The 24,638-nt window shown below is 41.3% G+C and overlaps 1 protein-coding gene across 1 annotated transcript in view; it reads left to right on the top strand.

The window, feature by feature from the left end:
• Nucleotides 1-24,638, top strand: part of TEX14 (testis expressed 14, intercellular bridge forming factor) — an 89,802-nt gene that overhangs the window by 59,490 nt on the left and 5,674 nt on the right. Inside the window, exons 17-29 of the mRNA XM_047080949.1 lie at nucleotides 425-706; nucleotides 1,584-1,684; nucleotides 3,259-3,378; nucleotides 4,772-4,838; nucleotides 7,774-7,855; nucleotides 10,912-10,974; nucleotides 11,485-11,612; nucleotides 12,525-12,730; nucleotides 14,018-14,114; nucleotides 15,514-15,588; nucleotides 18,523-18,600; nucleotides 19,334-19,433; nucleotides 24,041-24,133. Coding sequence (XP_046936905.1) covers nucleotides 425-706; nucleotides 1,584-1,684; nucleotides 3,259-3,378; nucleotides 4,772-4,838; nucleotides 7,774-7,855; nucleotides 10,912-10,974; nucleotides 11,485-11,612; nucleotides 12,525-12,730; nucleotides 14,018-14,114; nucleotides 15,514-15,588; nucleotides 18,523-18,600; nucleotides 19,334-19,433; nucleotides 24,041-24,133 — 1,492 coding nt within the window. The remainder of the gene's footprint in view (nucleotides 1-424; nucleotides 707-1,583; nucleotides 1,685-3,258; nucleotides 3,379-4,771; nucleotides 4,839-7,773; nucleotides 7,856-10,911; nucleotides 10,975-11,484; nucleotides 11,613-12,524; nucleotides 12,731-14,017; nucleotides 14,115-15,513; nucleotides 15,589-18,522; nucleotides 18,601-19,333; nucleotides 19,434-24,040; nucleotides 24,134-24,638) is intronic.

Raw genomic sequence — 24,638 nt, forward strand, 5'->3', positions numbered from 1 at the left:
AACATTTGGAATGAAGACACATGCACATAAGCACACACATATATACACACTCCCAAAATATGAACTCAGCATAGTCCAGAGAGGCTAGACAAACTCAAATAGAATCTTTTCCACTAGTTTCTACAGGCTGCAGATGTTATTTTCTTGTAAAATCTTCATAGCAGGAAGGTCTGTCTACAAGTTTTCTGCTACCTTCTACTCCAGAATTCAGAAATTAACTGAAGATTCTGTCCTTCCCTGTTATCACTTCTTTTCTCTCCTCCCCTTCGAACCAAAAAGCGCAAGCTAAGGATGATGCAGTTCTAAAAAGGCAATTACTGTGATAATATGAACTTTAAAAGTATTTTGTAGCTCTTCAAGAAGCAAAAGCTTTTGTCTCCAATGTTCACAGTTCTGTTTTAAATGCTACTTTCTCTCTGTCCAGTGGAGGTGAAAGAAATGGCAGAGAGAGCAGCCACCGGGCAGCTGGCAGTACCACCATGGCATCCTCAGAGTAGTACGACTTTAGAGGATGAAGCTAAAGATGAGCCTGATTCCCTGCTGCAGCCCCCGCTTGGGGACCCTGAGAAAGTGGGTTGGCAGTGCACTGTAGAGTATCCCAGGGAAAATGATGAGTCAAGAGAAAATGGCAAATGTAACAAAATGGGTAACAGTGACTGTGACAGTGACCAGTATGGCAAACAGCCTGGACCTCAAAGCTTCAACAGTAAGTGCAGTTGGAGGAATTGGGATGGTTGAGCTCTATCAAGTTATTAGCTCTCAAATATAAGTAAGCATCCTGGAATATTTCCTTTGCTTGGTCTTCTCCCCTTTCCCATATATCTGGGATCCCTGAATTCCAGGGGAAAACAGCATACCCTTTTGATTCCATTGTCCTTCCTGTAGGTAAAGAAAATCCAGAAATTCGTGAGTTTTTCTGTTACTGGAGCAGACCATTTGCTCAAAGGGAGAAAAATAATCTGTATACCATGACCCTGTTGTTGGCTCTAACCTGGCAAGGAATTGAACCTTTTTTTTTTTTTTTTTTTTTTTTTTTTACCTGAGTACAGTAGTAGATGGCCATTCCCTACTGCCCATTTCTTTGCATTTTCAGCCAGAAAAACTTCACTGGCTCCTAGAGATTCTGTGCTAGAGGAATCTAGAGACAAATGGCATTGACTGTCATCACTTTGTAGATTTGCAGGTTAAAATGAAGGCTATGCATTTCTACCTGGTAATTTGCATGCAATCAGGGCATGGAATATTATTTCACAGTTGTTTACAAATCAAAGAAAGGTACATCTAAAATTTTCATTTATGTTAGGTAGAAAACCTACTGGCTTGAGGTCTTTTGGTATTTAGAATCTGTTCCTTATCAAGCATCCCCCTTGAATGGGTGGGCCAAAGGATTGATGATACAGGACCACGTGTTGGGGCCAGGCCAAACTTACAGTCTCCACTTTCTGGACTGAACCTGACATATGGGACATGGCCATCCTTGGCAGAATATTCACAGATCTCTTCTCTCCTGCCACTCCTCTTCCCTTCCATGCCATCTGAATATCATGGAATGACTATGGCCCTGGTTGTGTTATAATCATTAGGTATCAGGCACCTGTCTCCCAGCAAAAATGTGTATCCAGAGCATAGTGAAGTCTTTCAAGCAAGTTCTGACGCATCTGTGGTCATTGAGAAATCTTACAGTGTAAGTAATATGGCCTGCAGAGCCAGGTTGAACCCAAGGACCTAATAAAGTAGAACTGAGTTGTTGTTATATATTATGACATTAAAATAATATCTATAGTAGTTCTTTTTTGTTGGAGTATGTGCTTCACATGAATGGAAAAGTATTTTCTCCCTGCCTAAATACTATTTGAGTCAGTTCAACTCAAAGCATTGTGTATCTTGGGGCTTGGGTGGAACACAGACAAGTGTCAGATTCTGGAAACTCTTGAGCTTTCTTTCTAGCTGCGTAGATGATGAGACCAACTCTGGAATCACAGTGTGAGGTCAGGTATCAAAGCTCATGGCCCAGCAGGTGACTGAGGTCCAATTGGAGTAGGAAGAGCAAGGCCAGGGTTGTGATGAGAGGGCCTTCTTCACCTAGAGTGTCCTCTGAGACCCCAATTCAGCTCTCAGTAGAAGGAATGTGTTTCTGCCTGGCAACTGCACCTCAGCAGGATCTGTGCATTGAGGCTGCAGCCCTACGTCAGGGGTTTAACACATCCTTGAGGTATGTAATTGGGCCACAGTCCAGCCAGGCTAAGGAACCAGAGTGTGTTATCATTGTGATAGGAGGACACAGTCACTTAAAGAATATAAACAGCAACTGAAAATGAAATAATATAAAAATACAATTGTGGTAACATTTGAGATCTTTCAAAGAACATACTATTATATTTAATCACGGCACACAAACCACCCACAGGACAATTTAGGACAATTTATTCTTTTTCTCACATGGGGGCTGGAAGGATAGGCCATGTTAAGCATACTGGCTTGGCTGGAGAAGCAGGTCTGTCAGGGAAGCGGGGAAGGTATGTGAGGCCAGGCTTGTCTGAGAAGTTTCAATTTGATACAAGAGGTGAAGGGGAGCAGCTGCCAAGTGTGCAGGAAGAGGAAGCATGTGGCAAAAGCAGCATCCAAGGAAATAAATCATAAAACCTCTGCAAAGGGATCATTGAAGGTGTGGAAAGAAGCTAGTTAGTTGCCTGTGCATGTGGTGATCAGGGCCTGAACATGGAGAAATAAGCAGAAAAGGAAGGGGTGGAATGGAGATGGTGAAGAAATAGCTGTTACTTTTGAATCTTCAAGTTTTATTTTTATTATTGAGATTGCATTGCTATTTTTAACATTATACTCCTTCACTTTTAAACTGTAGTGCCCACGGGAATCCTTATTTTTGAGCGGCCTCAGCTTCCTCATCTGGAAGACGATGCCAACACACGGACTGCGTCTGTGGGTGTTCAAACTCAGTGCCAGCTTGAGTTGTCTAGGACCTTTCTTCTTAGAATTTCAGAGCAGAAAGGTCACCTAACTCCCTCCCCCTCCATTGTACAGATGAGGATGATGAGTCCCAGGATTTTCATTTGCCTCACTTGCTGCAAGGGTTCACAGCTTGCTGTGGGGAAGGAAGGCAGAGGCAGGTGGTGCAAGCAGATGGGGGGGGGGCAGCCCAAGTGATTTTAGATAACCCCGTTATTAACACTGCATCCAACTATAAAGGGATTTGTTTACAATGAACACGGACCTAAAAGTGATTTCCTACATTATTAATAGGATCAGTCCATGCAATCAACTTGTTCACCAGAGTCTTCTGAGGATGTAACAGATGAATTTTTAACTCCAGACTATGAATATTTTCATTCTTCAACTGCTCAAGAAAACTTAGCTCTAGAGGTAAAAACCACAGTTTAGGGTAAAGTACTTTTCAGCTTTCTCTGTTGCCTTATTTCTTTTAAATTATTTTTATTGAGAAAAATAGCTTACACATAAAAGCGTCTAATTTCGACTTAGTGTTTTCATGTGTTTTGAAAAGACATCTGAAAAATAAGATTTGTGAGAATGGAAAGTCATATGCAGTTTCTCCCAAAACTGTGGTTCCTGTATTTGTACAGCACTTTGTACTTTTTTTAAAAACACTTTTCTTCATGTTACCTAATTCACATATCCTTCCTGTGGGGAAGAGAAGAAGGCCTGCTGTTATTCCTCTGTGTGAAGAAGTGGTGATCCACAGATGTAGGGAATTAGCCCTGGCCTGCCAAGCTTTAGTGGCAAGAGAGCCAGGATTAGAGGCCAGGGCTCAGCATGAATGTGGGGCTGTGCAGTGCATGGGGCTTTCTTGGGAACCTGCCCAACTTTTGCAAACATCTATTTGTACAGAGTATTTTCATTTATAAAATGAAGCTCCTTACATTTTCTTACATATTTGTTTGTTTATTTATTTATTTATTTATTTATTTATTTATATAATTTCTACCTCACCTTCTACTGACCTACCATTTTTTGGACCTTTTACCACTATGGAAGGTGGGGTAGAGGAAAGGGAGGATTGTAGATCTCAAACACAATATTTGACTGGCAGGAATTCAGTGATGCAACAAAAGCATCACTTCTGATAAGTTTTCTATTGTTAATCCTTCAGCTATTCTGGCTTTTAATGTGAGCAGACTGGCATGTTAAGAAAATCTTTAATAAAAAGATATACGGTACATATACACATATTATGTATACATATACATATAAAGTGTAACATAGAGGAAAGTACACAGCTCTTAAGTGTACAGCCTATTGACTTTCCCAGACTTGAACACATTCATGTAACCAACCAGATCAAGAAGCAGAACATTATGGGTCCTCCAGAAGACCCCTGTGGGCTTCTTCCCAGTCACTGTCACCTCTCAAAGGAACCGGTGTTCTGACTTCTCACCCCCCAGAAAGTAGCTTTGCAGTCTGGGCCATTTTTCCAACTTTCTAGCTTTTCTGATAAAAGTCCTAGGAATCAAAACATCTTTGTGGGAAGGTTGGGGGAGTGGAGGGAATAATATAAAGAAGGGAAAAGTCACACAGTTCTTCCTCACAGTGGGGGCTGGGGAGGGCTTGTTGAGGAGGAACATAAAGTACAAATGAGCACTTAATGTCTTCGAAGCAGGTTTATTCTTTTTCTATAAAAGATGCAGGAACCTTAGAAAGATTTTCAAGGTTTAAGAACATCAAGAAGTTCTCCCTCTACTTTTGATGATATGATGGCCTCCAGTGACCCTTCTTTCTTTGCTCTTTTATTCTTTTGTAGACTTCAAGTCCTATAGAAGAAGACTTTGAAGGAATACGAGATGCATTTGCCCAACCTCGAGGTTCTGGTAATAAGCTCTTAAGGCAGATTCCTTTTCATTTGCCTTTACTTTCTGTTGGATGACATCTTTAAAGCTGGAACAGTCCTTAGAGATAACCTCCTCCAGGCCTTTGATTTTACAGATGAGGAAACCTAGGCTTTGTGATTTCTCCTCATTAGAATGAATCTCCTGCTCCTCACCAGTCTCATAACATCCGCATATCATGTTTTCTGTACTTCCCCTTGCATCCTTATAGCATATGTTTAGTGGTTGCTGCTGCTTCCCCCGCCTTCCCAGCCTTTCATTAGATTTCTGGCCCCTTTGTGGCACATAGCAGGTGCTTGGTTATATTCACTGAGCTGACCTGAGGGATTGACCCAGGCTGTACAACTGGTTATTGATGTAACAAAAACTAGAACTAGCTTTTCATGTCCTTCACCCTAAGAGGCAGAGTTTGACTGTCATTTTCCTTTGCTTGCTTAGAATCTTGGCAAAGAGTTAATAACAGCCAATAGTGCATAGTCAACATAACATCCTTCCCTCGGGAGGCCTTGGGTTCTGTATAACTCAGCAACTGCTTTCCATTTAATGGGAAGTTAACCTTGAATCAGCAACCCGGGTGTGGCACAAGATAAGATAGAAGTCAACCACTGATTCTGATACAGACATTTAAAAAATTGTGTACTTTTACTCTTTTAAGGTATACAACTGTCTATTTTAAAGTTTATTTATTTGGAGAGAGGGAGAGAGAGAGCACAAGTGGGGGGGGGGCAGAGAACAAGGGAGAGAGAGAGAATTCCAAGCAGGCTCCCTACTGTCAGCACAGAGCCCAGCGTGGGGCCTGAACCCATGAACTGTGAGATCATGACCTGAGTCGAAATGAAGAGTCGGATGCTTAACCCACTGAGCCACCCAGGTGCCCCTACAACTGTCTATTAAAAAAAATTGTTTTTAATGTTTATTTATTCCTGAGACAGAGAGAGACAGAGCATGAGTGGGGGAGGGGCAGAGAGAGAGGGAGACACAGAATCAGAAGCAGGCTCCAGGCTCTGGACTGTTAACACAGAGCCTGACGTGGGGCTCGAACTCACAAGCCGTGAGATCATGACCTGAGCCGAAGTCGGTCATTCAACCGACTGAGCCACCCAGACATCCCTACAACTGTCTATTTTAAAGTCAGAGTTACCTATCTACTGAGCCAGGTAGCTATTTTCAGTCATGTGTCAACATTCTGAACCCAGACAAGGTGGGCTTGGATTCTGAACTTACTGCCTTCCTCCTGCTATATACTCTGGTTTCTATCTCTAACCTGATTCATGCCCCTGTCACAGTTGACATCATCTTAAGCAGTAGGCTTTTAGATGAACAGTTAAATTCTCAGGACAACGTGTATTAAAAGTCTCCAGACCTGGATCTTGGGTCACCCACTTCTTTCATGTGGCCTCTGCCTGCAGTTACTTTCTGTGTGAGCGTGACCTGCACATAGCCATTTCACTTCTGTTTAGAAGAAGGTTGAGTGGGATAGAGAAGTTGTGGGGCAGGTAGGTCAGAAATCCAGGACTACTTTGATACAGACATCTGAAATACACGAAGAAACCTCTGATTTCCACTCATGTCCCGCTTTCACCCTTCTCTTCCTCCTTTTCCACTAGGGCTCTGACATATACCCCTTCCACACCAGGCGATGCCACAGGTAAAAATCGGACACATGCCAGATTCCAAGCCCAGTTTTGCCACTGATTTTTTTTTTTCATGCATGATCATTTCACCCCAGGGCTCCATTCTCTCTTTGTATAAAGTAAAGGAGAGGGTCAGACTGCAAAATCTCTTAAGTTTTTTTCCAGCTGTAATGGTGCTTATTAGGAATTCCTTAATGCTTTCTAGGGCTTTATGCCTCCTAGGTATTTGAAAGAGGGTCACAGGAAGAAGAGCCCTCATGCTTCTCTACTGACGTTTCAGACCTCCTTGGTACCTGCTAAAGGTGACACTGTTTTGGTGAGCCTCCCCATCGTCCACCATACTACTTGCTCTAAGAAATGGCCTTGGGATCATGAGCATTTGCCGAGAGGGCAGGCTGCTCTGCCTGTGCCCTTCTCTATAAACAAAGCAGTACACTGGTGAGAAGAATAATGAATAGTAGCCCTGTCTGCCCAGAGGTCTGCATAGTATCTAACCTGAGAACTGGTGGGGAGTAACTTTGGATACTTGATATCAAGAAGAACAGAAGAGGTGCACCTGGGTGGCTCAGACAGTTAGGCATCTGACTCTTGGTTTCGGCTCAGGGCATGATCTCACAGTTTCATGAGTTCAAGCCCCATGTTGGGCTGCTCCGTGCTGTCAGTGCCGTGCCTGCTTGGGATTTTCTGTTTCTCTCTCTGCCCCTCCCTCACTGACACTGTCTCTCTGTCTCTCTCTCTCTCTCTCTCTCTCTCTCTCAAAATAAACAAACTTAAAAAAAGAACGGAAGATAGTTGAATTAGCTCCTTAGTACTCAAGCCCCCCACCCCCATTCTTTAAGTGGAGTATGATGGCCAAGAGGCTCAGCACTCTGGGAATGCCCAGCTAATGGTCTTTTCTATTTGGAATCTTTAGTGAACAAACAGTTCTTGGTTTCAACGCCCCCTGGTGTCTGTTGACAGGAACCAGGTCAGTTTGCCTTCCTGAAAAGACAAAACAACATTTGTCTCCAGAAATAACTGTGCTGTTATAACTGAAAGGCCAGTAAATGGCTTGATTGTATTTTGAGTGTCAGAATATAGTTACTCCCTCTGAGCAAGGAAAATAAACTTTCAGAGCAAAAACCTCTCCTATAGCACTCAGTCCAAACCCAATTAGGAAGTACTTTGTTTATCCAGATTATTTCTCATTCTGAACCAGACCAAGGGAAATTCTAGAGAATGAAAACAATAATTTGAGTTGGTAAAAATTCAGTAAAAAAGATGCATTTACTTTGTTCTTTCAGGCGAAGAAAAGTTCCAAATGAGAGAAAGCCTTGGAAGGAATGCTGAGATTTTGACCAGGTCTCAATTCCAACCTATACGAACGTATGTGCTAGTATTTTAGTCACAGTTTCAGACTCACAGAAGTAGTGTTAAATGTTGATAATGTCCCATATTTATATATTGCTTGTCTTCAAATATATTTGTCACCATATTATAAAAATTTGCTTTGGGGAATTTAACTTTCTTAGGACTTTTTCAGCAGGATTGTGAGGGATCGTGAAAAGGAGTCATTATCTGTATTCAGATCCTGACTCTGCCTTTCCTATCCCTATGACCTTGGTTAAGTTTCTCAACTCCTCTCTTCTATTTCCCCATTTATAAAATTAGGAATAAGAATCCTTATAACTCCTGGCATTCTTTGCAGAGGAATGAAGACTTATGTTCACATAAAAACATATACATGAGGGGCGCCTGGGTGGTTTAGTCCGTTGAGCTTCCGACTTCAGCCTAGGTCATGATCTCACCATTCCGGAATTCGAGCCCCACGTGGGGCTCTGTGCTGACAGCTCAGAGCCTGGAGCCTGTTTCAAATACTGTGTCTCCCTCTCTCTCTCTGCCCCTTCCCGACTTGAGCTCTGTCTTGGTCCCTCAAAAATAAATAAACATTTGAAAATTAAAAAAAAAAAAAAACACATACATGAATGTTTATAGCAACTTTATTTGTAATAGCCAAAAACTGGAAACCCAAACATTGTCTAACAGGTGAATGATTTAACAGACTGGTACATCCATACTATGGAATACTTCTCAGCAGTAAAAAAGAATGAACTATTGATACCTTCAACAACCTGGATAAATCTCCAGAGAACTGTGCTGGATGGAAAGCACAATCCCTCAAAGTTATTTACTATATGATTCCACTTATATGGCATTCTTGAAATGATAAGATTATAGAAATAAAGAACAAATGAGTGGTTTCCAGGGGACAGGGAAGAGGTAAGGAGTAGGAGGGAAGTAGACATGCCTATAAAAGGGGCAGCCTAAGGGGATCCCTGTGGTGGTAGAAATGTTCTGTATCTTGACTGTATCAGTGTTGATATCTTGGTTGTTCTGTAGATTTGCAAGATACTACCATTCAGGGAAACTTGGGTCAAGTGTGTTTCTTTAAACGTCATGTGAATATTCAGTTACCTCAAAATAAAAAGTTTAATTAAAAACACTAATAATAGAGGTAAAGTACCTGACACAACAACATTCATTTTACTTTCCCTCTCTCTAGGTCTCAATTTCCTTACCTATAATAATTACAGCTGGTGTTTCCTAAGTAACTACCATATTCAGTCCTGTGAGGCACATACTGGCATCTCCATTTTGCAAATAAGGAAAGCAAAGTTCTGAGAGTTTTAAGTATTTTTTCTAAGGTCGCAGTTAGTAAGTGGCTAACTGTAAGTTAGCAAATGGTTAGTAAGTGGTCAGGATAGGCTAGATTATGCTATAGAACAACCAACCTCCAGATTTTCATGGCTTAAAACAGCAAACATTTATTTTTTACTCATGCCCCATATCCACCATGGGTTGGCCAGGAGTGTGCAGTGCTCTATTACCTTCTATTCCAAGATCCAGGCTTAGGGAGACTCCATCCTTGTGCTTCCTTGATTGCTGAGGCAGGAAAGGGAACATGAGTTGTGCACTATCCTTAAGGTTTCTGCCCAAAGTGACTCACATCACTTTTGCTTATACTTCACTGGTTAAAACAAGTGAGGTAGCCATTTATATAAATTAGGAGGGCCAAAAAGTGCTGTTGTATACTTGAAAGGAGAAACAAATACTCTAGTGAACAGAATTAATAAAGTCATAACTCAATCCAAAACCCATGTTCTTTCTTTGTACCTTTGGTCTCCGGATTGAACCCATGTTCTTTCCTTTGTACCTTTGGTCTCAGGATTGTTGCAAAGATTAAAAATATGAAAACATATGGAAGGATTTCGCATGGGAGCTGACTTATAGTTTATATTTAGTGGATATTGAAATTGAATCCTACCTATTAGTTAAAGTGGAAAAAGGTCAAGTTTGTCTTCAGTATTCTTTTCTGGCCGTTTTTTGGCATAAGTCTTTCTTGGCCCCACCTGATGTTCCCTGTAGGACGCTGTCTCACAGCTGGTAAGGCCCCATCACTGTGCCCTTTGCTCCAGCCTCCATCCCCAGCAAATTTCCTGTGATCCATTGATTTCCTCAGGAACTTGCTCACTGTCATGTAGTATCATCAGCTGATTTCAGATGGGCTGAAAGGAGACTGAGTCCCAGAGTAAGGCCCAGACATGCCTGAAAACAGATGGCTAATCAGTAGCAGAGCCAGGACCAGAACCAACTTCCTACTTTTTTTTTTAATTTTATTTTTTATTTTTTAAAATTTACATCCAAATTAGTTAGCATATAGTGCAACAATGATTTCAAGAGTAGATTCCTTAGTGCCTCTTACCCATTTAGCCCATCTGCCCTCCCACAACCCCTCCAGTAACCCTGTTTGTTCTCCATATTTATGAGTCTCTTCTGTTTTGTCCCCCTCCCTGTTTTTATATTATTTTTGTTTCCCTTCCCTTATGTTTATCTGTTTTGTCTCTTAAGGTCCTCATACAAGTGAAATCATATGATTTTTGTCTTTTTCTGACTAATTTCACTTAGCATAATACCCTCCAGTTCTATCCACGTAGCTGCAAATGGCAAGATTTCATTCTTTTTGATTGTCGAGTAATACTTCATTGTATATATATACCACACCTTCTTTATCCATTCATCCATCAATGGACATTTGGCCTCTTTCCATACTTTGGCTATTGTTGATAGTGCTGCTATAAACATGGGGGTGCATATGTCCCTTCGAAACAGCACACCTGTATCCCCCTAGTATTTACTACTAGGATAAATACCTAGTAGTGCAATTGCTGGGTCGTAGGGTAGTTGTTTTTAGTTTTTTGAGGAACCTCCATACTGTTTTCCAGAGTGGCTGTACCAGCTTGCATTCCCACCAACTTTCTATTTTTGATTTAGCGCCCTTTCTGCTGCTTCTTACACTGGGCTGACAAACTGGTCCATTGTACCAGGTTAGTGCACTCTGCTGACTGGGGATTCATATGATTTTCTCATTTTCTCTCCTACAGTACTGAAGGTGAACAAGAGGAGACATTAAAGGAATCACCAAAGGAGCTGAAAGAGAAAGACATGTAGGGCCACCAAAGGGTTGCCTAAGGATGCTGTGTAAAGTCTTGGTTTTAGGGAAAAATGAGGAATTTCCTTATTTGTGGGAAAATATATTCCTCCCGTTTTTATTCATACATTTAATGTGAGCGTGTTTCTTCTTTCACCAAAAAGCTGTTAACGATATGATCTAAATTAATAGCATCTTACAATCAAGGAAATATAATGATGATGATGATATTAATAAGTTTATACTGGAGGTAAATGAAATCTGTTTTCCATGTAAATATACCTTCATCTATGGAAATAGTTTTATTTTTAGCTGCTGAGATATGTTTAAAGTTAGTACTCTTTTTAGGATATTCTCTGAGATTTTCTTTAAGATACATAAGATATTCTAAGATAGTCTGTAATTCTGGTCTGCTGCCAAGTAAAGGTTGTTGTCAAGAGCATCCTTAAAAAGCACCCCTCAGGAAAATATTGTTTGATTTTTCTAAACATCTTCTCCTAATTACTTTGTACTTTAAATTTCTTAGATCACTGACAGACATTCAAGACCTGTCTAGTATTTCCTATGAACAAGATGGTTCCTTTAAGGAAGTCTCATGCAAAACACCCAAAATAAACCATGCACCTACAAGTGTCAGCACTCCACTCAGCCCAGGTAATCACTGCGGGAGAAGTGTTTGGGGAGAAGAACTAACAGCCCCTGCCCCATTGGCTTTGGGAAGCCAGGCTGTGAGAAAAGACTGCCAGGTGTTTCCTCAGTGTAGAGGTGTCTCCTTAGCACCAGAGTTGAAGGGGATAATCCCATGGGGGGCCAGGTAGGGGTTGGTGGTACTGGTTATAAGCAGCTCTAAGGAGTTTTTTTACTTTAGTGGTAGAGACAGGCAAATGCAAACTGTACTTTGTACTCTAGCACTACTTAAAACCTATCTTGTGCTTAAACACACAGTTTTTTTTTTATGAAACACTTCTTATTTTTAAATTTTTTAAATATATAATTTACTGTCAAGTTAGCTAACATACAGTGTATATACAGTGTGCTCTTGGTTTTTCAGGTAGATTCCTATGATTCATCACTTACATACAACACCCAGTGCTCATCCCACAAGTGTCCTGCTAAATGCTCATCACCCATTTCCCCCCTTCCCCACCCCCCATCAACCCTCAGTTTGTTGTATTTAAGAGTCTCTTATGGTTTGCCTCCCTCTCTGTTTGAAACTAGTTTTTCTCCTTCCCTTCCCTCATGGTCTTCTGCTGAGTTTCTCAAGTTCCACATATGAGTAAACACACATAGTTTGGAGTCTTGCAACCTCAATGGCCAGCATCACATAGCCTCTCTCTGGTGTCCTTAGTTCCAGTATATTTGTGGTTCAAATAATCTCCCTTTCTTTGGATGGCCAAATTTAGAGACTGTCATTGTTTTTATACTTTGAGAAGCTATATCTCATATCTGTGATTATTTTAGTTATTAACAACTTGGAGAATCCCTGGTATAGATACATAGTTTTGTGGTTTTGTTTTTAAATAATGTAGAGGATTCAGAAACTAATTGCCCTCTTTTCTACAACAGGGTCAAGTTCTTCAGCTGCCAGTCGGTATAAAGACTGCCTTGAAAGTATCACATTTCAGATTAAACCAGGTTCTACCTCATGCTGGAACAGTCAGGAATCCATTCAAACTTCATCTGATAGATTTACAACTGTTCGAGAGAAAGCAAAGAGCCTAGATTCCTTTCTTACTTCCTCTGAAACTGCCCCTTCAAGACTGACCGATCTCGTAAGTATACTGATTCTGTTTTCCACACTCATGGAGTCAGCCCAAAGGCCTCAGGAATCCAAAGTGCCAAGATTTCTCCAAATCCATTATACAAAGAAAGCAAGAAATAAATTGGATCTTCTCTGGGCTTCCCTGAGGTATCTTTCTGAGTCTGTATTCTAGGATAGATCCTAGGTTTTTGTGCCTTTTTTTGCCCCAGAGATAACATCTGGCAATTTCTCCAAAGAGCCAAATTGTCATAGCTTAGGATGCTGCCTTCACCTGCATTGTACTCTCTGTCTACCCACATCCTACTTACTTGAGGAGGCTTGGGTTCTGCTTCCTCTTTGATGCCTCCTCTGCTTAGTTCCCTGAGAGGTTTGATTGCTCTCTACCTTCTCTGAACTCCTGAACTAACAGTCTGCAATAAAAACACATAATTGTGTGCTACCTTTTCCTCCCCTCCTCCTTCTCCCCCTGCCGTCCTTCTTTCTTTTTCTCTTCTCTCTCCCTTATATTCCATATGTGTAGACTCTTCAAGAAAACTACAAATTCCTTACTTGGCACTGTTCATTAAAAATGTTGACCATTCTGGGGGCGCCTGGGTGGCGCAGTCGGTTAAGCGTCCGACTTCGGCCAGGTCACGATCTCGCGGTCCGTGAGTTTGAGCCCCGCGTCAGGCTCTGGGCTGATGGCTCAGAGCCTGGAGCCTGCTTCCGATTCTGTGTCTCCCTCTCTCTCTGCCCCTCCCCCGTTCATGCTCTGTCTCTCTCTGTCCCAAAAATAAATAAACGTTGAAAAAAAAAATTTAAATAAAAAAAAAATGTTGACCATTCTATAGGCAGACTGATTACTTGCTTTGGCCCTCAATTAAAAATCAATTGTTATCTTCTTTGGGCATTTGACTCACAAAAGATTCACTCTAAAGTAGGGAGATAAAGAGTTTTATGCTTTCATTCAATAAATTGTTAACTGGGCAGGTTTTAAGTGCCAGGTACCCTGCCAAGCCCTCTTCTAGGCACCAAATGTGAATAAGATAAACCTAGTCCCTGCCCCAGAGGAGCTCCCCACCTAGTGAGAAAGGCTGGCTAACACAATACAGAGGTAAGTACTGGGTGCTATGGAGGCAAAGACTGGGTGAGAAGGGATCCCAGAGGAGGGGACATTTGAAAGAGTTTGACTCAATCAACAAAACAAGTGGCTTATTCCATCAATGAAACACAGGCTTAATCTTGGAAATGATTGAACTGCGTTTGCCTTTTGAGCTCAGTACATGTGTCAATTACCATGTTTACATCTTACTTATAGAAAAGATTGCCTGCATTTACTGGGGCCGGTTCCTCCAGCATTGCTAAGTCACCTGACACATCATCCCATGCCACCCAGAGAAGGAGCCTGCAGAAAGGTACCCTGTGTTTAATATGAAAATACAACCAAAATACAAAATAATAGTAAGCCAATTTAAGGGAACTTTAGTCTCATCGTTGATGCTACATTAAATTCAAACAAAAATGCTATTTTCCATCTGATTATAAAAGTAAAATATACTCATCAAACTTGGAGAATAAAAAGAGCTTTAAAAGAAAACTATCATTTAATTCTACCACCATTTTTTAACCTCTTGTACTATTCAGTACATAGTTTTTCTTTTTAAAATTTAAAAAAAAATTTTTATTTTTAGAGAGAGCATGCAAGTGGGGGAGAGGAGGAGAGGGGGAGAGAAAGAGAATCTTAAGCAGTGTGGAGCCTGATGATGGGCTTGATCCCACGACCCTGGGATCATGACCTGAGCTGAAATCAAGAATCTGATGCTCAACCAGCTGAGCCACCCAGGTGCCCCCATTTTTTTAAAGTAAACTGTGCCCAATGTAGGGCTCGAACTCACAACCTTGAGATCAAGAGTTTCAGGCTCTGCCTACTGAGCCAGCTAGGCACTCTCTCTTTCATATTTCTAGAAATGTACAAAAATGTATGTATTTTTAGCATAGTTGATATCATATTGTGTATTATCTCCGGCCTATTTTTTTTCTTTTGATGCTATGTTTTGAGGATCTCCCCTTAGTGAAAATTATTTGTTAAATATATGTAATGGCTTCATAATAGTCCGTTCTACATATGTTGCTTAACTATGCCATTATGTTGAAGATTTGTATTGTTTTCTAATTTTTGTTCTTTGTATAAAAATCTTTGTACCTCTGATCCCTTTTTTAGGATAGATTCTTAGGAGATGGTTTTCAGATCAAAGGATATGAGAATGTTAACAACTCTTGAGGCATATTGCCTTTGCTATATTAATTTTAATGTCTTATGTTTTGGTACAATTCTTGGATTTTGTGAATTAAGCTGAGGGGTTTTATTTAAGGTTATAAGGAGGGGAAGGCCCAAAGAGTGGTTGTTCTTATATCCCCTGGCCTGATAACCTATGAAAGACCTTCCATTTTATTTTTTATTCATTTTGACTGGCCCAGACTGTATCCCTCCAGGAGCCCTATGCCAGATTAGGCCCCCAGCCTCTTAGTAAGAATTTATACTTCCCCTACCCTAAATATCTTTGGGAGGGAGGGACACAGATCAAGAAATACTGGGATAAGGGGTAAAGCAGGAAAGGATTTGGAGTAAAAAGGGGAGTAAATCCATTCACATGTTAGGAGGTCTCAACTAGAACTGCTAATGTAAGAGGCTGTCTTCCTGCCTCAGTTTGTTTCATTGCTGAGAAGTCCTATGTCAAATTCATGTGGAAGCCTGGAAAATCCAGTTCAGGGTCAGAAAGGTGTTAAGCCATTTTTCTCTTTATGTTTTTTAAGCATTAGTAGAAGCCATTTCACAGCATCATGTTGATGAGCTACCACCACCATCTCAGGAGCTGCTTGACGAAATTGGTAAGGGATGTTCAATACAGAATGTACTCCATGGCCCTGTTATGGTCACTGACCACAATATAGTTCTTTGTCTCAGGTGTAGGTACTAGTACAAATGGCCCTAATAAGAAGGTCTAACTGAATGAACAATTCAGGAAGGAGCAGTTTTCCAATAAAGTGGGCCTCACATTACTACTGAAACCTGGCCAGGATATTAGCCTGTGTCTGTTGTCATTTTGTTACTTTAAAGGGCCTATGGTAATGATTCTAAGAAGAATAACAATATTTAAGTGGTTTATTATGATGAAATTGTTTTATTAAAGGAATATTTCACCTCCTTTTGGAACCAAACCAGCTATACCTTGGAGGCCTGAAGTCTGGCTACTAAGGTTGAGACATCCTGTACTTTCAGTTTTGCCATTAGCAGGAGGTATTAGAGGTATTGGCATCATGGATGAATCACCTTCTCAGGGGCAGAGATGTCAGTGGCACAAGATGTAATGAGACCAGAATTTTCCATCTCAGACAGAGACCCAGCTATACCAGCTCAATTTTACTTGTAGCTGGATTGGCTGGCCCTGCCCAGCTGAGCCAATGCTGAAAGTACATGGAGGCATTGGGCCAGGTGGTTTCTCACTTGAAGAGTGAGAAGAGACGTGATTGTTCTCTCCTTGACAGCCTGGTTGACCAGCTTCTTACTCTGAAAGGACACATCTTGGCAGACCTCTCACAGTCCAGTTCTTGGTATGGGGCCTCTAGAGAATTTCCCGATATGCACCAGCTATTTTTCAGGGTCTCTGAGGTTTTGTGTCTCATCAGGAAGAAGGAGGTAAATGAGGACTTATGTGGTCTGACTCAATGGACAGCTACCATCTAGGCTATCACAACCCCCAGCCCCTGATTATTGGTCTGATGAACTAGGGTGGAGCCAGTCAGAGCTGCCAGACCTTCCTTTTTTCTTTTTCTGTACTCATAGGTCCCTTCACCTCATTACACCTCTTCCCCAAAGCCACAGGGTCATAGGGTTGTTGGGTCAGGCTCTTAGGGTGCCTACCCCTTCGGGCTACCCCTAGGGCTTTCCTTCTCTAGAATGCCCCAAGGAGTCCTTGCAAATTCTTTCTCTCCAGTTGTTTTTCTTAGTACAGTAATAGAACTGCTGCTTATGAGAGTAGAGGTCACCCACACATGTCCAGCTCAGATAGATTCTCAGTGTCATTTTTCTTTTGTCATGACTTAAGGCAGTATTTGTAGGCTCCTTTGCAGTTTGACCTTAGTGATACTTTTCTTCTGGATCCTGCTGTCTTCTCTCTTAGTCACCATATAGACTCCCCCATTTCAGCAGCTGTTAGCAGCCTTCCTCCTAGGTTCCAGCCTCATGGTACAGCTGTACCCCAACACACTCTGCAGAAACCTTTTCTCATTTTACTCATGGGAATTATCTGGACCAGGTTTCTAGGTGATGTCTGTACTTTGATACAGGTCAGTAATTTCCCAGAAAGACAAAATTGAGAGGTCACTTGGGTAGTTTCTTCTAATAATGGGCACTCCCACCTGATTATTATAAATCATCATTCCATTGTTTCACCTCAAGTGACCTGGTGCTGACACCTGTGCTCTTTTGGAGGGCCCACATCCACAGCTCTAGGCTTCTGACAAGGGCCTAACAGGGAGGATCCTCTCGAACTCTAGGATATAGGTGATCTTTTAAGATTAATAAAGGACTATCTTTAACAAGGATAAAAATGAATTTTTTATTTCAAGTTATTTCAAGTGATCAAATGGGGGCCCCTTGATGCCCAGGAGCTGCCAGGAAAGGCCTGCTTCCTGACCTGCAGGAAGAGAGACCCCTGTGCCTGCACACAACAGGGCTGCACCAGGGAGTCCAGGGTCCCTGTGTGTGCCGCCTCGCAGCTGTCTCACTGCTCTGCTGTGGGGAGCACTTGAAGGATACTGTGCAGCCACAAATGCAAAGCAGTATGCAGTTTGGCAGATGCTTGTCTTGGTGTAATGGTCAGTTCTTTAGGAAATGGAAATTATTTTCTTTGCCTTCTATCTTTTCATAAACTAAGTAAAAAAATAGGAAATATAGGCCATAGAGATGGGGGAAATTGGAACCTGCTTTGATGTGTTACAAACTTGACAGAGTATAAAATAAAGATTAACAGCATAGGGGCGCCTGGGTGGCGCAGTCGGTTAAGCGTCCGACTTCAGCCAGGTCACGATCTCGCGGTCCATGAGTTCGAGCCCCGCGTCAGGCTCTGGGCTGATGGCTCAGAGCCTGGAGCCTGTTTCCGATTCTGTGTCTCCCTCTCTCTCTGCCCCTCCCCCGTTCATGCTCTGTCTCTCTCTGTCCCAAAAATAAATAAACGTTGGAAAAAAAAAAATTAAAAAAAAAAAAGATTAACAGCATAAATCTTAGAGCTGGACATCCTGGGTTCAGATCCCATCTCTGCTTCTTACACTGTGTGTGACTCCAGGCTAGGTCCTCAACCTTTCTTTACCTTCATTTCCTCATCTGCTCAACAGGAATGACAATCACACGATGAGTCTTGTAAGATTGTTATGAAGATTGTGAACATGAATCTTGAATGAATGTGTGTAAGTTAAAAACAGTAACTGCCACCTAGGGCTTTGCAAGTGTTACCTATCATTGTTATCATTATTATTTTTATTTTTAGTGTTGGATAGAATTGGATGCTCTAGACCAGTGGTTCTCAAAGGTTATCAGCTGTCAGAATCACCAGGAGGGCTTATAAAATATGATTGATAGGCCCCACCCCCAGGGTTTCTGCCTCAGTAGGTCAGGGATGAGGTGTAAGACTTTGCATATCTAAGTACTGAGTATACTGAGGCTGCTGATCCAAGGACCACCCTTTGAGAACCACTGCCCTAGAGAATGGTATGACATCTGAAGGAAGAAATAAGTTGTGTTTTGCTTTTGTATTATTGTGACAGAGCACTTGAAGCGACAGCAGGCCTCATCCACAGTGTTGCAGGAGAACACAGCAAGTTATCTCGGTGTCACTGTAAATGGTAAGCCAGCTGCCCAGACCCTTTTCATCAGGTCCTTGCTTTAACACTGCCCTTGGCAGCACAATGGTACATGTGGGACACTGTGGGCATTGAGGTCAGGCACAATTCCACCTCATTAAGCTGTTTAATGTCTCCGAGCCTCTGTCATCCTCATCTGTAAAATGCGGATGATAATTCTTACCTCCTGGTTTACACAATAGCTCTATGAACAGTGTCTGGTACATTGTAAGATACTGAACAAACTTTCCCTTCATAGGACCATTGGCAGGATGAAATGAGACAGTATTGTAAAATGCCTGGCATACATTAAAGGGTACTAACTACCTTTCCCCACCCAAATTCTTTCCTTGGGGCTCCAACCTAGAAACATTTACAGGTGAGAATAGGGTGGTCACCCAAAGTGAATCAGTGCAATTTGTTTTCAGGGTGTCTTGGCTCCTCTTTTATGTGCCCTCTCTTTCCTCTGCTTTTTCTGTCTCTCTTGAGTCTTGGCACAGGTAAGGTTTCCTATTGCTTCATCTGGCACCAGAGAGCTCCCAAGACCCCAGAAGCAGCTTCTGTGAATGCAGGCACCCTGCAGACTGCCACCTGGCCCCTGCTCTCCTGGGAAGAAGTAGTGCAATATATACTTCAGGGACCACTGATTAGCTTTAATTTTTTGCACTCCATTTCAAGGCAGGCTTTCTCAATTTGTTGTTGTTCTAATAAAGTTAAGTCTTTCAACCATTTTTAGATCAAAGGCACTTAGAAGAACAAGAAACTAACAGTAAAAAAGAAGATAGCAGTATGCTCTGGACCAAAGAAACTCAGGATCTAGAAGAGGACACAGAGAGGTAACAGAAAAAGCTGGGCTTCTAAAAGGATTTAATAAACTGTATTAGTGTGTTCATTTTTCTTCCGATATTGACAAATAAGAATGGGGAAAAAAGGTCTTTCTTCCTACTAGCCTGATAGCCCCTATTTCTAAAGGTTTTTTGTTTTTAATTGTAATTGTGATAAAATACACATAAACATAAAATTTTCAAGTGTACAGTTCACTAGTGTCAAGTATATTAACATTGTTGTGCAACCGATCTCCTGAACTTTTTCATCTTACAATACTGAAATTCTATGCCCATTAAAAACCAACTGCTCCCTTTCCTCAGTTCTAGCAACCACTATTCTGCTTTCTGACTACTCTTGATACCTCACATAAGTGAAATCATACAGTATTTGACTTTCTGTAGCTGGTTTACTTCACTTAACATACTGTCCTCAGGGTTCATCCATGCAACATGGTCAGAATTTCCTTCTTTTTAAATTTAATTTTTTAAATTTACATCCAAGTTAGTTAGCATATAGTGCAACAGTGATTTCAGGACTAGATTCCTTAATGCCCATTTAGCCCATCCCCCCTCCCACAACCCCTCCATTAGTCCTCTGTTTGTTCTCCACATTTAAGAGTCTCTTATGTTTTGTTCCCCTCCCTGTTTTATATTATTGTTGCTTCCTTTCCCTTATGTTCATCTGTTCTGTGTCTTAAAGTCCTCATATGAGTGAAGTCATATGATATTTGTCTTTGACTGACTAATTTCACTTAGCATAATACCCTCTAGTTCCATCCACGTAGTTGCAAATGGCAAGATTTCATTCTTTTTGATTGCCAAGTAATACTCCATTGTACAGATATACCACATCTTCTTTTTCCATTCATCAGTTGATGGACATTTGGGCTCTTTCCATACTTTGCCTATTGTTGATAGTGCTTCTATAAACATTGGGGTGCATGTGCCCCTTTGAGACAGCATACCTGTATCCCTTGGATAAATACCTAGTAGTGCAATTGCTGGGTTGTAGGATAGTTCTATTTTTAATTTTTTGAGGAAACTCCATACTGTTTTCCAGAGTGGCTGCACCAGTTTGCATTTCCACCAGCAGTGCAAAAGAGATCCTCTTTCTCCACATCCTCACCTGAGTTGTTAATGTTAACCATTCTGACAGGTGTGAGGTGGTATCTCATTGTGGTTTTGATTTGTATTTCCCTGATGAGTGATGTGGAGCACTTTTTCATGTGTTGGTTTGCCATCTGGATGTCTTCTTTGGAGAAGTGTCTATTCATGTCTTTTGCCCATTTCTTCACTGGATTATTTGTTTTTTGGGTGTTGAGTTAGAGAAATTCTTTATAGATTTTGGATACTAGCCCTTTATCTGATATTTCGTTTGCAAATATCTTCTCCCATTCCATCAGTTGCCTTTTAGTTTTGCTGATTGTTTCCTTCGCTGTGCAGAAGCTTTTTATTTTGATGAGGTCCCAATAGTTCATCTTGCTTTTGTTTCCCTTGCCTCTGGAGATGTGTTGAGTAAGAAGTTGCTGCAGCCAACAGAATTTCCTTCTTTATTTATATTTGAGAGAGAGAGAGAGAGAGAGAATGTGTGCGCGCGCGTGTGTGTGTGTGTGTGTGTGTGTGAGAGCAGGGAGGGGCAGAGAGATAGCCAGAGAGACACAGAATCCGAAGCAGGCTCCAGGCTCTGAGCTGTCAGCACAGAGCCTAATGTGGGGCTTGAACTCACAAACTGAGATCATGACCTGAGCTGAAGTCAGACACTCAATCAACTGAGCCACCCAGGCACCCCGAGAATTTCCTTCTTTTTTAAGGCTGAATTACAGTGTGTGTGTGCGTGTGTGTGTGTGTGTGTCTGTGTGTGTGTGTATCAAATTTTGTTTATCTGTTCATTTATTGGTAGACACTGGGTTGCTTTTACCTTTTTGCCTACTGTGAATAATACTGCTAGAATATGGGTATACAATATTTCTCCTGGACATCCTGCTTTCATTTATTTTGGATATGTAACCTGATGTGGTAATGCTGGATCATATGGTAAATCTATTTTTAATTTTTTGAGGAAATACCATACTGTTTTCCACAGCAGCTGCACCATTTTACATTCCTACCAACAGTGCACAAGGGCTCCAATTTCTTTACATCCTTGCCAGTACTTGTTATTTTCTGTTTTTTTGATAGTACCCATTCTAATGGAACAAGTATGAGGTGATATCTCATTGTGGTTTTGATTTGCATTTCCCTAATTAAGAGTGATGTTGAGCATCTTTTCATATGCCTCCATGGCAGGCAAGAATTCTACCACTGAACCACCAGTTCTCCAGGTATCCATGGCCATTTGTATATTTTCTCTGGAGAAGTAACTATTCAAGTCCTTTACCCATTTTTTAATATTTTTTTCTTGTCAAGTTGTTTTTTGTTTTTGTTTTTCATTTTTTAAGGCAGACACAGGCTTCAGCTTCTTTCAAGACGTTTTATTATTTTTTAAACTTTTTAAAAATATTTTTAAATTATTTATTTATTTATTTTTGAGAGATACAGAGTGAGTGGGGGAGGGACAGAGAGAGAATCCCAAGCAGGCTCTGCACTGTCAGCACAGAGCCTGATGTGGGGCTGGAACTCACAAACCATGAAATCACGACCTGAGCTAAAGTTGGAGGCTTAACCAACTGAACCACCCAGGCACCCCTAAAAGTATTTTTATATTTATTTTGAGAGAGAAAGAGAGAGAGAGAGAGTGTATGTGTGTGTGAGAGAGTGAGTGAGCATGAGTGGGGGAGGGGCAGAGAGAGAATACCAAGCAGGCTCTGTGCTCACAGTGCAGATGAGGCTGACATTGGGCTTGATCCCATCAACCATGAGATCATGGCCTGGACCAAAATCAAGAGTCCAACGCTTAACTGACTGAGCTACCCAGGTGCCCCCAAACATTTTAATTAAAGGCCTTGGAAGAGAAGTTTCAGACCTTTGTGGCCAGATAAGAGAAAATGGGGGCAGCCATCCAGACAATTCAGTCTAAAAACACAAGGTTGCCTCAAGAAACCCGATTCTGTTCCCAATTCACTTCAGCTCACCTCCTGTGCCTCCTGACGTCTCTTACCTTGCCCTAACCATCATTCAGGGCCAGGACTGGCATGAAGCGAGTGAGACACTCCTTGGGCACAAAATTAAAGGAGACACCAAAAAATTCAGAGTCAAGATAAATTGTTTGAATACATTATTTTAAAAAATAAAAACTGATGCCAAGAAATCAATGATGAGCAAAGTATCTAAATTTTGTTGAAGAAAAAGAGGATCTGAACTTGTCCTTGCAACACTTGCCTTATCCTAATCCTGGTCCTGTGGATCCTTAAGGTAGCCCTGCAGAATTCTTTCAACTGCAAATGATGGATAACTCTACCTTCATGCTTAAATGAGTTTGTCTCACACAGGTTGGACAGGTCATGCCTTGTGTAGCAGCTCAGTGATGCCACCAGGGACTTAGACTCTTTGGATATTCCTGCTCTGCTACCTTACTATGTTGGCTTTTATTTTCAGACTTGTCACCTCCTGGTTTCAGGATCGCTGCTATCTATACACCAGGCAGGTGGGGAAAAGGAATATTCTGACTCTGCCCCTTTTTTTATCTGGAAAGCAGAAACTTTCCCAGAAGCCCTCCCCAGCAGATGCCCACTTATATTACACTGGCCAAATGTGATGCATGACCACCCTCATTTGCAAGGGAGACTAGAAATTGAGGTTTTAGCTTTTCAGCTGCTATAGAAGAGGAAGGGAAGGAAGAAGAGTGCTACGAATAACTTTTAGGTAGTGAATCTAGTTCCTGCCCCACTCTTTAAAGGCTAAATTATTCTCTATGAGGAAGAAAAAGAAAGAGACCTGGAAGGGAAAGTTTCGGAGGTGGAAGAGGAGATGAGCCCTGGGACCTGCAAGGAAGGTCCTGGGGAGACAGAAAAGACCAGGGCAAAGGGAGAGGAAGAGAAATACATTTTAAAAGTTTTAGAAATCTTTTTATCTATAATGTATGATGTAACTCCAGTCCTCCCATCTCCTCAAAACACCTTCAGTAAAAATCTACATCATTATTCAAGCCAAGGAAGATTAGCTCAAGAAGGCCGAGTTAAACTTGGTTGTATAAAGTACTTTACATGTGATCAAAAGTTAGCTACTATTATTATTTTCCAAAAGGGCTGGCTGTGCTGGACATAGATAGATGCCCAGAGTGGGACTTTTCAGGCCTTCTGAAAACACTGTGCATCCTTTAGCTTCAGAGGCAGTTCTTCATTCAAAAAACTTACAGGAATGAGTGTACAGTTCTAGCCCAGGGTGGAAATTAACTTAATGGCCTAGAATTGAGACTGAGTTTGGCATTGGACTTTGGGAGGTGGCTATTCTCATGGGTGCTGAGGCTTTTTATTAAGAAGCTAAAGAAGAGTTTTTGGTGTGCATCTAAATTGTATGTAAGTGACCTCTGCAACTGTAAATACAATCTCACCTAGCTATCATTTTCTTATCTGTACAGTGAAAACACACGTTTTAAGGTCCTTTCCCACTCTAAAACACTGTACCTCCTTGTCATGGAATAAGAATTGTCTCAGTTCTCTTCACTTGTCCTTGGACAGAGCTCACTCTACTCTTGATGAGGACCTAGAAAGATGGCTACAGCCACCTGAGGACAGCACGGAGCTACAGGATCTCCCCGGAGGCTCTACAAGGTTATTGTTTTCCATCAGGGGGTCATTTTCTTTTTTGTCAAGAAGGAGGACTAGATTTTAGTCTTAAAAAAAAAAAATACCTTGACTTTTTGGAGAATGAGTGTTTGTAGATAAGCCAGCCTTGACTCCTGTCTGCCCCTCTTCCTCCACACACAGTGCTCAAGATACTGATTAGCAGATTGATATCAGTATACAGAGAGGCCTCTAAGATTGCTATACCTTGGCCTTGTCACCTTCAACATTTTCATCAGCCATTTGAATTAAATGAGAAAAGGCACGCTTATCAAATTTTTAGGTAACAAAAATCTAAGAATGAATACTAATGTGATAGGTGATAGACTGGATTCAAAATGGCCTTGACAAGTGGAAATGTTAAATGCTTCTAAAAGATGAAAGTGAGCATTCAGATGTGTAGAATGCAAGGGATCTGACCTAATGGAGAATTTTTGACTGGAATCTCCTTCTCACTGGTTTTATTGAAGGTAGGAAGTATGTCGTTTTATTT

The sequence above is a fragment of the Lynx rufus genome, unplaced genomic scaffold (genome assembly GCF_022079265.1).
Source record: "Lynx rufus isolate CCGP_SWC_20201006 ecotype Redwood Valley unplaced genomic scaffold, mLynRuf1.p SCAF_18, whole genome shotgun sequence".
Lineage (NCBI taxonomy): Eukaryota > Metazoa > Chordata > Mammalia > Carnivora > Felidae > Lynx > Lynx rufus.